The following is a 9,958-nucleotide window of genomic DNA, read 5'->3' on the forward strand; positions in this document are numbered from 1 at the left end:
GTGTGTGTGTTACAAACCAGAGGTGGGTGGGTGGGTGTGCGAGGGGCTCCCCGTACCTCTGAGCATTCTGCCTGGGTGCTGCAGGCATGCTCCCGGTCACCGGGGGTTGGGGAGGGCTTCCCCGGGGCAGCCACCTCCTGGTGCTGGGGGGGTGCCTGGGCGGGGGTGTGTGTGCTGGTGGCTGGGGCACATGCGGGGATGGGGGGCTGGGAAAAGATGCAGGGGGGACACTGAGGGTGGGGGGGAAGGGTGCCGGGGGTGGGGGGAGCTCCCGGTGTTCTGGGGAGCCGCACATGCTACCGCCTGCCGGACGGACCCACAGCTTCCAGAGGGGGAACGGGCACCGCCCCCCCGCCTACCGCCATGGTTCCGTCTCCGCGGGTCCCGCCTCCCGACCAATCGGAGCTGGCGGCGCCTTGTGACGGGCATGGAGCGCGACCAATGAGAGCGCGGGACAGTGTGGCGGCCGGTCGGGTCCATGTGGAGGGCCCTGCGCGCCGCCGCCTACCGCCCCATGGCGGCCTGGGCCCTCACGGCGGCCCCCAGCCCCACGGCGGCCCCCAGCCCCACGGCGGCCCGGGGCTCTGCCGCCACCGCCGGCATCATCGTCATCGGCGACGAGATCCTCAAGGTGCGGCCGGGGGCGAGCCGGGCCTGCAGCGGGCGGGCGGGCTGAGGCCTGGCGGGACCCCCCGTCACGGGTGTCTCTGTTTGTCCCCCCGTCACGGGTGTCTCTGTGCCCCCCTCCTCCCCGTGACAGGTATCTTTGTGTGTCCCCCCGTCACGGGTGTATCTCTGTGCCCCCCCGTCACGGGTGTATCTCTGTGTCCCCCCCTCATGGGTGTCTCTGTCCCCCCAGGGTCACACGCAGGACACAAACTCCTTCTTCATGTGCCGACGGCTGCGCACCCTGGGCGTGAGGGTGGCCCGCATCTCGGTGGTGCCTGACGAGGTGGACGCCATCGCCGACGAGGTGGCCGCCTTTGCCGCCCGCTTCACCTACGTGCTGACCTCAGGAGGCATCGGCCCCACGCACGACGATGTCACCTTTGAGGCTGTGGCCAGGGCCTTCGGGGAGCGGGTCACCCCCCACCCCGAGCTGGTGGGCCTGGTGCACAAATTCTTCGGCAAGACAGACGCGCAGTGCCCCGAAATGAAGCTGGCTCGTGTCCCCGAGTCCTCCCACCTCAACTACGGCATGGACGGGCGCACGGGTGGCACCTTCAAGTACCCGTTGGTCAGCGTACGCAATGTCTACATCTTCCCCGGCATCCCAGCGCTGATGGAGCGCGCCCTGGATGGCCTCACCCACCTCTTCCGCAGCGAGCAGACCCGTTTCCACTCCCGTGCCATCTACGTGGCAGCCGATGAGATCCTCATCGCACCCACGCTGGACCAGGCCAACACCACCTTCCAGGGCCGTGTCAGCTTGGGTTCCTACCCGGACTGGGCCAACAACTACTACCGTGTGAAGCTGACGCTGGACTCGGAGTCAGAGCAGGACCTGGAGGAAGCGTATCGCTTCTTGATGGAGAAGCTGCCACCGGGCATCATCGTGCCGTTCGTGACAGACTGCGTCTCGCCAGCAGTTGCAGAGGTTTATGGCCTGGCTGAGTCAGGTACAGGGGAGCGGTATTGCAGCACAGCTCGGGGCGCAGGCCCTGCAGCCCAGCAGGGCCAGGGCACTGGGAAAACTGGACTGGGAGCAGAGCTTGCCTGTGCTGGTGTGCTGGAGGGCTTGAGGGGTGCCAAGGTTTTGCCAGCAGCTGCAGTGGGCTTTGTCCCGTGTAGTGGGAGAGGGACCCGTAACCCCAGTTATGGCCAGCTGGTGCTGGTCCCTGAGAGCATGCTGTGCATTGGGGGAGCGATGCTGCAGTTCCCCCGTGCAGGCAGGATCCCTATTCCACCCGTGGCACAAACCTCCATGTTGTGCAAGCTCTTGGCTCCAGTCTGCAGTGTTGGCAGTGTCTGGAGGCAAGACGTGCCCAGAGGGCGAGGTGCCGCAGGCCCTGTGGCAGCACAGCAACAGGCAGGCACCGACTGTCCCCTCCCGGCAGGCTCGGCCCTGGGGCAGAAGGTGGCAGCAGCACTGCGGACCATCGAGGAGGCTTTGGACCGGTACAGCCTGGCCCAGCTCTGTGTGGGCTTCAACGGGGGCAAGGACTGCACGGCCCTGCTGCACCTCGTCCACGCTGCCTTGGAGAGGTACCTGGCCAGGGGGCTGTGCTGGCCTGGCCTGGGGCAGGGCTGAGGGAGTGCGGCAGACCCCAGCTGGGGCTCCCTACCCACTCCATTCTGCGGGAACAAGTGGATCCCTGGGGCCCAGCTTGTGGGGACTGGGTGGCTGCCCTGCTTCCAGTCACTGTTCTCCAGAGCCCAGCTGCGACGGGTCTCTCTCCAGGCGATACCCAGCGAGGCAGGAGAAGCTGCAGGTGCTCTACATCCGCATCGTGTCCCCCTTTCCCGAAATGGAGCAGTTTATCCAGGCGACTGTCCAGAGGTACGGGGCAGAGCGGGGCGGGCTGCCAGGCAGGGGGTGAGCAGTGGCTCCTGCAGCCTGGCAGGCAGCTGCCTGTCCTGCCTGCACAGGTATAAGATCGAGCTCCACACGGTGGAGGGCTCCATCCGGGACGCTCTGGTCCGCCTGAAGGAGCAGCAGCCGCAGCTGGAGGCCGTCCTGATGGGGACACGGCGGACGGACCCCTACTCGCGCACCCTGACACCCCTGTGTGTGACAGACCCTGACTGGCCCACGTACATGCGGGTGAACCCCTTACTGGTACGTGGCCTCTGCCTGCTCTGGGGCTGGGGACAAGGCTGTCCCCTCTCGGTGTGGGAGTGAGGCTGGCTAGTTCAAGTGACGGGGCTGGAAGCCAGCACTAACCCACCCCCATCCCAGAGGGCTTTCCACCCAATTTCCCCCCTCCCCAGAGTGTCTCCTGCCCTGTTGCGTGGCCATGGGTGCCCCTCGCTGCAGCCAAGCTGCCTGGTGCTGTCAAGCGGGGCTTGTTCCTGCCCGCCCAGGGTTTTGGGGAGGTGCTGGGAGGGACAGGGGTGCCCCAGGGACCCAGGGACCCACTGGCTCTCCCGGCTGCTCATGGCGGGGGGAGTAGCTGCCTTCCCTTTGGCATTCCCTGCCCAATTCTGCCTGCAGGACTGGACCTACCGGGACATCTGGGAATTTCTGCGCAAGCTCTTTGTCCCCTACTGCATCCTCTACGACAAGGGGTGAGTGTGCAGCGCTGCCCTCCCTGCTTGGCCTGGCCGATGCTGCCAGGCGCAGCCCTGCAGCCGCCTTCTCCCCCCACAGCTACACCTCCCTGGGGAGCATGGCCAACACGCAGAAGAACCCGGCGCTGCGCTACACCGACACCCGGGGCCGGGAGAGCTACCGGCCCGCGTACGAGCTGGAAAATGAGGAAGACGAGCGCACTTCCCGCCAGTGAAGACCCACGGGCTGGGCTTGGGGAGGCTCTGCTGGGATGCTGCTGGCAGCCAGCTCCCCCGCGGATGTCCCTGGCACCGCCGGCGATGACACTGAATAAACCTGCTGCCTGCCAGTGCTGAATAAACCTGCTGCGCTCAGCCTGTGGTCTGCATTGCGCTCGCGCTTGGCCCTGCCGGGCCCGCCGGGCCCCGTGGGGTTCTGGCAGCAGCGGGACGGGGGGCGAGGCCAGCTCTGCTCAAACAAAAGGGTCCCCAGGCAGTTCCCCCTCCCCGCACCCGCTATTGTGGAGGCTTTTGAAGCGCAGAGAATGGAGCAGGTTCCAGCGCTTGCTGGGGACCCACGTGCAAGCGCGGCTGCCTCCCCCCGTCAGACCCCGCTGGTCCTCCATCGGCCATGCGCCTCCTCTGGACTGCGGCGGCCCGGCCGCTGGGTGCTCCCAGGCGAGCGGCACGGCTGGTGGCACTGCCGGCACCCACCGACTCCTGCCTGGGGCTGCGCCTGGGCTCCTGGCTGCTGCGGCTGCTGCGGGAGTGCGTCTACCTCCTGCTCTGCAGCTGGTGCATCCGCGAGCTGCTGGACTAGGGAATGCCCCCCCTCGATGCCTCAGGACCCCCGGCACCCCCTGCCTGCCCCTGTGCGATGGGTGAGTGCCCTGCCCTCAGCTGCCTGCTCAGCACGGTGCTGGGGGCCCCACTGCCGTGCTCCCAGGGGTGACAAGGGCATGGGCATGGTGCTTGGGGGGTGACAAGGGCCCGGCCATGGTGCTTGAGTGGTGATGGGGGCCCCACTGCCGTGCTTCTGGGGGGTGCCAAGGGCCCAGATGGTGTTTGGGAGGTGATCGGGGCTGAACCGTGGTGCTCCTGGGGGTGCCAAGGGCCCAGCCATGGTGCTTGGGGGGTTGATGGGGGCCCCACTGCAGTGCTCCAGGGGGTGACAGGGGCCCAGCCACGGTGTTTGAGGGGTGTGACGGGGTGACCTGGCCATGGTGCTCTTGCGGGGTGATGGGCTCGGCTGTGATGCTGCTGGGGGTGATGGGGGTGCAGCTGTGGTGCTGGTAAGGGGGCGTCCTCACCCACTGTGCCTCTCTCCCCTCCCCAGGACTGCTTGTTGCCCCAAGCTGATGGAGCTGATGGACCCCCAAAGCTGGGAACCCCGCTCCAGCCTGCGCTCCCCCCAGTCACAGAGACCCCAATAAACCTGAGCAGCGCCTGACCAGCTGCATGTTTTTGGGGAGGGCTCTGAGAGCGTGTGCCCCGCACCCCACCCCCCAACCCTCACCCTGGGTAGGACCCAGGCACCCCAACCCACACGTCGCCTCTGCCTGGGGCCAAGGGGCAGGAGCGGGGGGGCTGTGGCTCTGCCTGCCCCTCCTGCCTGTCCCTCTGCCGGGTTTATCCCTGCCTGTGACTCAGCCCCTTGTTTAAAGAGCGTCTCCGCTTGTCCCCGCTCCAGGCTGTTTCCTGCCCCAGCCTTGCGCGCCCGGCTGGCCCCGGCGCTGCCAAGAGCCAGCGGGAAGCAGCCAGAGCAAAATGTCCCCAAAGGGCCCAACCTGGCCAGAGCTGCGGCAAAGGTCATGGCCACCCAGACGTGTTGTGGGGCACCGGGGCTCCGCCATGGGGATGGCTGTGGGTCTCCCGCCAGGTCTCCCGGTGCCGGTGGCTGGCCCCGGTGTGGGGGCTGCCCGCAGCCCTGTCCCTGGCGCGGGGGAAGCTCCGTTCTCCCCAGCCTCGCCGCAGCCCTGGCGCCAGCCCGGCCTTCCTTATCTCGCCGGGAAGTCGGGAGCAGGAAGCCCGGCCCGGCGTGGGATAAGGGTCCCGTTTACATTAGCCGCTTTGTTGTGGAGCTGGCTCCCACCCTTGCCCAGCACCCATGGGGCAGGGGACCCTGACTCTGGCCGCAGGGAAGTGGCTGGGACCCCCGCCGCAGGTGCCGTGGGGGGCTGGGGTGGTCCTTGCAACCCCCGTGTGGACATGGACATGGGCAGGGGTGGGGTCTGCCAAGAGGGTGCTGTGCCGTGCACCCCACTGTTCCCCCTTGCCCACGGGGCCAGCCCGGCTGTGGCAGCCCTGGCAGGATGGTGCTGGGCATCCCCACTCGCCGCAGCCCACCCGTCTGGCCTGACGCCTGCTCTGCTGCTGCTGCATCCTGGCCCCGGGGCTGGCCAGGACAGGGCGAATCAATGAATTCCCCAAACGGGGAGGTCCGGGGGAGGGAAGAGTGTCCCGGCACAGGAAAAGCTCCTGGCAGCCCTGCGTTGCGGGCAGAGCGGTGCCGGCTGCCCCAAGAGCGCAGCCCCATGCACAGCCCCGGCTCCTCGCACCCAGCTCCACCACCTGCCGTGAGTGAGACCCCCTTCCCTGGGGACCCCTGGCCCAGCCCCGCGCCAGGTGGGGCGGCAGGAGGGGTGGGTAGGCGCTGCAGTAGGGGTGCATGGTCCCCTGCCGTTGCCGTTATGGCACAGGCGGGTTCCCCTGCACTGGAGGTTGGTTTTGGGGTTACGTCCCCATGTCACCCTGGGGTCACCCTGGGAGCGTCACCGTGTTCTGGCGTGTCTGTGGGGGAGAGGCAGCTGCGGGCAGCAGTAAACCCGGGCAGGGCAGCCTTGCCAGGGCCCCAGCAGTGCAGGGGGCTGCACCAGGGACCCCCGTGGCCGTTGGAGGGTGACGTCTGTCCCCATCCCGCAGGTGGTCCCCACTGCCCCATGTTCCGTTCGCGCCGTGCCGGGCTGGTGAGGCGGCTGTGGCGGCAGCGTTGCGTGGTGGCCGGCCCCGAGGATGGCCCCGGTGCCCTCAAACCGGCGGCACATGCCCTCTTCAAGAAGCTGAAGGACGAGGAGCTGGAGCTGCTGGTGCAGGCGGTGGAGAGCCGGGGTGCCTGGGAGTCCGGCTGCGTCTGGGCACCGCGGGGGGAACCGCGGGGGACCAAGCAGGCGCTGCCCCCCCAGGTCCTGCTCTGCCGCCTCTACCGCTGGCCTGACCTCCGGCAGCCCTACGAGCTCAAGCACCTCTGCTACTGCGCGGGGGGCCGGGGGGGCTGCGGGGACGCAGCCGTGCTTTGCTGCAACCCCCACCACTTCAGCCGCCTGGCTGCACCCGGTGAGTGCCGGGGGCTCCACTAGAGCCCACCCGAGCCCACGCGGCCTCTGGTTCCCAGGGCCAGCTCAAGGCTCCGGGATGCTCCGGAGGGGGATGCGCATCCCAGCCCCTCAGCCCCTTCTCTCCCCCACCCCAGAGACCCCACCACCCCCCTACTCGAAGGTGTCCTGCGGTCCCTCCTGGCCAGATGAACCCCAGCACCCTGGCACCCAGCTCCTGGAGTTCAGCTACAACGGTGGGGACCGGCATGGTAAGAGGGTCCTGCCATACTGGGGGGGCTGCTCGAGCTCCCCCTCACCCAGCAGGCAGGGATGGGGCAGGGCTGACCCCCCCGGGCAGCTCTGCCCCCACCCCACTACTGGCTGGGGCAGAGGTGTGGGTCACAGAGCCTGAAAACTGGGGAGCAGAGCTGGTGGGGGTAATGGCTCCGGTGTGGGATGAGAGGTTCGGGGGGGTGGGGGGCGAGCAGCCTGGGCCCAGTCCCCCCCCACTGTGGCTCCTGTTATTTTTGGCGGCGCCAGGCTCCCCGCCGGAGGAAGCGCTGCCCACGGGGACACACACAATGTGCCTTGACGCACACAGCTGTGGCTCCAGCCTGGCTGCTGGCCACCAGGGCCCCACCTTCCCCGTGCCCGGGGACCCCCCTCACCGTGTCCCCAGGGACGGGGGGCTGGGGACAGCCTGGCCCTCCGTGCCAGCACACAGTGGCTCTGGTGACTCACGCCCCATGCCAGAGCCTGTGCTGGCACATCCCGGCACACCGTGTCCGTCTGTCCACCGGGCTGGCTCCTGCAGGAACTGGGGGAGGGGGGGGCATGGACCCCCCTGTGCCCACTCCCTGCCCATCACCCCTCCCCTTGGGCTCTCCAGCTGCGTGGTTTGGCCGTGCCCGCGTGGCAGCCGGTGGCTCTGCTCTCCCCCAGCAGACACCAGCCTTTCACGGAACACCATTAAGGACGGCTACTGGTGCAAACTGGCTTACTGGGAGCACCGGACACGCGTGGGCCGCCTCTACGCTGTGCACGAGGCCTCAGTGAACGTCTTCTGCGAGCTGCCGCGGGGCAGCGGGTTCTGCCTGGGCCAGCTGCCGGCTGCCCACCGTAGCCGTGCCGTGCGGCGGGCGCGCGGCAAGATCGGCCGGGGGCTGCTGCTGAGCCAGGAGCCAGGCGGCGTGTGGGCGTACAACCGCAGTGAGCACCCCATCTTTGTCAGCTCGCCCACCCTGGGGGTCCTGGGCGCCGGTGGGCTCGCTGTCCTCAAGGTGCTGCCTGGCTACTCGGCGAAGGTGTTTGACTACGAGCAGGTGGGGGGTGCGGGGGGCTGGCGGCTGCCCGGGGAGGGTCCCTGTGACCCCCACAGTATCCGCATCAGCTTTGCCAAGGGCTGGGGGCCCTGCTACTCCCGGCAGTTCATCACCTCCTGCCCGTGCTGGCTGGAGGTGCTGCTCAACCAGCCGCGCTGAGGGGCTGGGAGGGGGGGTGCCAGGGAGACCCCCAAAGCAGGTGGAAGGGGGGGACATGAGCCAGGGGGCCCCTCCACCGCCCCCAGCCTCTCTCTGCCAGGGCTGTGCTGCAGTGGGGCTGTTCTGGCCCAGGAGACCCTTACTGGGACCCTCTGCCCCAGCCCCGGGGGGGTCCAGTGCCCCCTCCTCCCCCATGCCCTGCTCACCGCCCTGCCAGCACCCGCCACCAGGCCTTTTGCTGACACAGGGCACTATTTAATCTTTTTATTATTTTTTATTATTTTAATGGTTAAATTTATTTTAATTTATTTAATTTTTGTAAAAAAAGCAGAGCACGATGCAGCAGCCGCCCGGCACCATGGGTGGGGGGCCAGGCCCGGCCCCCGGGGGGGCAGCCAGGGCAGGGCTGGGGGCCGCAGGAGGGGAGGGCAGTGGGTGTACGGCCCCAGAGCCGGGGCGGGGGGCTGTGGGCCTGGGGGTCATGGCAGGCATGGGGGGAACAGGAGGGAGCAGGCACAGCTGGAGGTGTGAGGCCAGTGAGCACAGCTGGAAAATGGGGCAGGTTAGAACAGCTGTACAAGTGTGGGGCAGGTGAGCACAGCTGGATGGGTGTGGGGCTGGTAGAGCACAGCTGGATGGGCAAGTGTGGGGCCGGTGAGCACAGCTGGATGGATAGGTGTGGGGCCAGTGAGCACAGCTGGATGGATAGGTGTGGTGCTAGTGAGCACAGCTGGATGGATAGGTGTGGTGCTAGTGAGCACAGCTGGATAGATGTGGGGCCAGTGAGCACAGCTGGATGGATAGGTGTGGTGCTGGTGAGCACAGCTGGATGGATGGGTGTGGAGCAGGTGAGCACAGCTGGATAGTTGTGGTGCATGTGACTACAGCTGGATGGATAGGTGTGGGGCCGGTGAGCACATCTGGATGGATGAGTGTGGGGCTGGTGAGCACAGCTGGATAGATATGGGGCAGGTGAGCACAGCTGGATAGATGTGGGACTGGTGGGCACAGCTGGATAGATGTGGGACTGGTGGGCACAGCCGGATGGATGGGTGTGGGGCTGGTGAGCACAGCTGGATGGGTTTGGAGCTGGTAGAACACAGCTGGATGGACAGGTGTGGGGCCAGTGAGCACAGCTGGATGGATGGGTGTGGGGTCGGTGAGTACAGCTGGATGATTAGATGTGGGGCCGGTGAGCACAACTGGAGGGATAGGTGTTGGGCTGGTGAGGACAGCTGGATGGGTGGGTGTGGGGCGGGTGCTGGGGACAGGGCAGGGTCCCCAGCGGTGGGTCCTGCGTCCGGGCACCCGCCGGGCAAGCGCAGCCTCGGGGGTCCCGGGGTGCCCGGGCCGCGACGGCTGTTTCTAACCCCAATAAAGGTGCCACCGGCACAAAGACCCTCCCCGTGTCCCCACGCGTGTCGCTCCCGCGCGGGCGGCGCGCCGGTGGCCGCGGGCTGGGCTCGGGGACCGGCAGTGCCCTCTGCAGGCGGCCGCGGCCGGGCCGCGATGACCGCCCGGTCCTTCCTGCCACGCCGCCGGCCCGGCTGAGACGGGCCTGGCGGCTCCGCGGCCCCCCCGGCCCCGGCCCCGCCGCGTCCCCGCGGGCAGCAGGTGAGTGCGGGCCTCGCCGTCGGGGCCGCCCCGGGGCGGCGGGCGGGCGGGCGGCACCGGGAGCGCAGCGCCGGGCACCGAGGGCTCCGGTACCGGCACTGGCTCAGCGCTGCGGGGAGCGGCGGCGCGTGGTGGCGGGCGGGGGCCCGGGGGGCAGCGGCGGGGCCGGAGGGCGGCGCGACCGGGGATTTTCTGCGATCTCCCCCTCCCCGGTCCCCGCGGGAGCCCCGAGCCCCGCGGTCGGTGCCTGGGCGGGGGGAGGCGGGGGGGAGGGGTGCAGGTGCGCCGACGGCCGGACGGGGGCCGGGGGGGGGCTGCGGGCACCGGAGTCCCGGCGCC

At 68.6% G+C, this 9,958-nt stretch overlaps 2 protein-coding genes across 8 annotated transcripts; both read left to right on the top strand.

Moving 5' to 3' along the window:
* Positions 1-456: 456 nt before the first annotated feature.
* Positions 457-3,585, top strand: FLAD1 (flavin adenine dinucleotide synthetase 1). The gene is made up of 7 exons (XM_055696737.1): positions 457-631; positions 860-1,619; positions 2,058-2,205; positions 2,402-2,500; positions 2,590-2,779; positions 3,155-3,228; positions 3,311-3,585. The coding sequence occupies exons 1-7, from the start codon at positions 479-481 to the stop codon at positions 3,444-3,446; spliced, it is 1,560 nt and encodes a 519-aa protein (XP_055552712.1). The 5' UTR covers positions 457-478; the 3' UTR covers positions 3,447-3,585.
* A 2,013-nt stretch (positions 3,586-5,598) lies between these two features.
* Positions 5,599-9,581, top strand: LOC106630822 (mothers against decapentaplegic homolog 6-like). 7 transcript variants are annotated; one of them, XR_008729903.1, is made up of 6 exons: positions 5,599-5,786; positions 6,133-6,543; positions 6,680-6,793; positions 7,467-8,648; positions 8,682-8,725; positions 8,978-9,581. XR_008729903.1 is itself a non-coding variant. In XM_055696794.1 (4 exons), exons 2-4 carry the CDS (start codon positions 6,150-6,152, stop codon positions 8,003-8,005), a joined length of 1,047 nt encoding a protein of 348 aa, XP_055552769.1. In that variant the 5' UTR covers positions 5,599-5,786; positions 6,133-6,149; the 3' UTR covers positions 8,006-9,575. The 7 variants fall into 7 exon arrangements, 2 of the variants coding, with proteins under 2 accessions (XP_055552769.1, XP_055552772.1); XR_008729899.1 differs by having other exon boundaries at positions 8,682-8,714; positions 8,748-9,577; XR_008729902.1 differs by lacking the exon at positions 8,682-8,725 and having other exon boundaries at positions 8,748-9,577.
* Positions 9,582-9,958: the final 377 nt, after the last annotated feature.

The sequence above is a fragment of the Falco cherrug genome, chromosome 19 (genome assembly GCF_023634085.1).
Source record: "Falco cherrug isolate bFalChe1 chromosome 19, bFalChe1.pri, whole genome shotgun sequence".
Lineage (NCBI taxonomy): Eukaryota > Metazoa > Chordata > Aves > Falconiformes > Falconidae > Falco > Falco cherrug.

What these genes read in the sequence shown, in the direction of transcription:
- LOC106630822 (XM_055696794.1), top strand. Translation starts at nt 6,150, where the DNA reads ATGTTCCGTTCGCGCCGTGCCGGGCTGGTGAGGCGGCTGTGGCGGCAG. An exon ending in CAGCCGCCTGGCTGCACCCG is followed by an intron (nt 6,544 to 6,679) that starts GTGAGTGCCGGG and finishes CCCCCACCCCAG; the next exon opens with AGACCCCACCACCCCCCTAC. An exon ending in CAACGGTGGGGACCGGCATG is followed by an intron (nt 6,794 to 7,466) that starts GTAAGAGGGTCC and finishes GCTCTCCCCCAG; the next exon opens with CAGACACCAGCCTTTCACGG.
- FLAD1 (XM_055696737.1), top strand. Translation starts at nt 479, where the DNA reads ATGTGGAGGGCCCTGCGCGCCGCCGCCTACCGCCCCATGGCGGCCTGG. An exon ending in TGCGGGTGAACCCCTTACTG is followed by an intron (nt 2,780 to 3,154) that starts GTACGTGGCCTC and finishes TTCTGCCTGCAG; the next exon opens with GACTGGACCTACCGGGACAT. An exon ending in TGCATCCTCTACGACAAGGG is followed by an intron (nt 3,229 to 3,310) that starts GTGAGTGTGCAG and finishes CTCCCCCCACAG; the next exon opens with CTACACCTCCCTGGGGAGCA.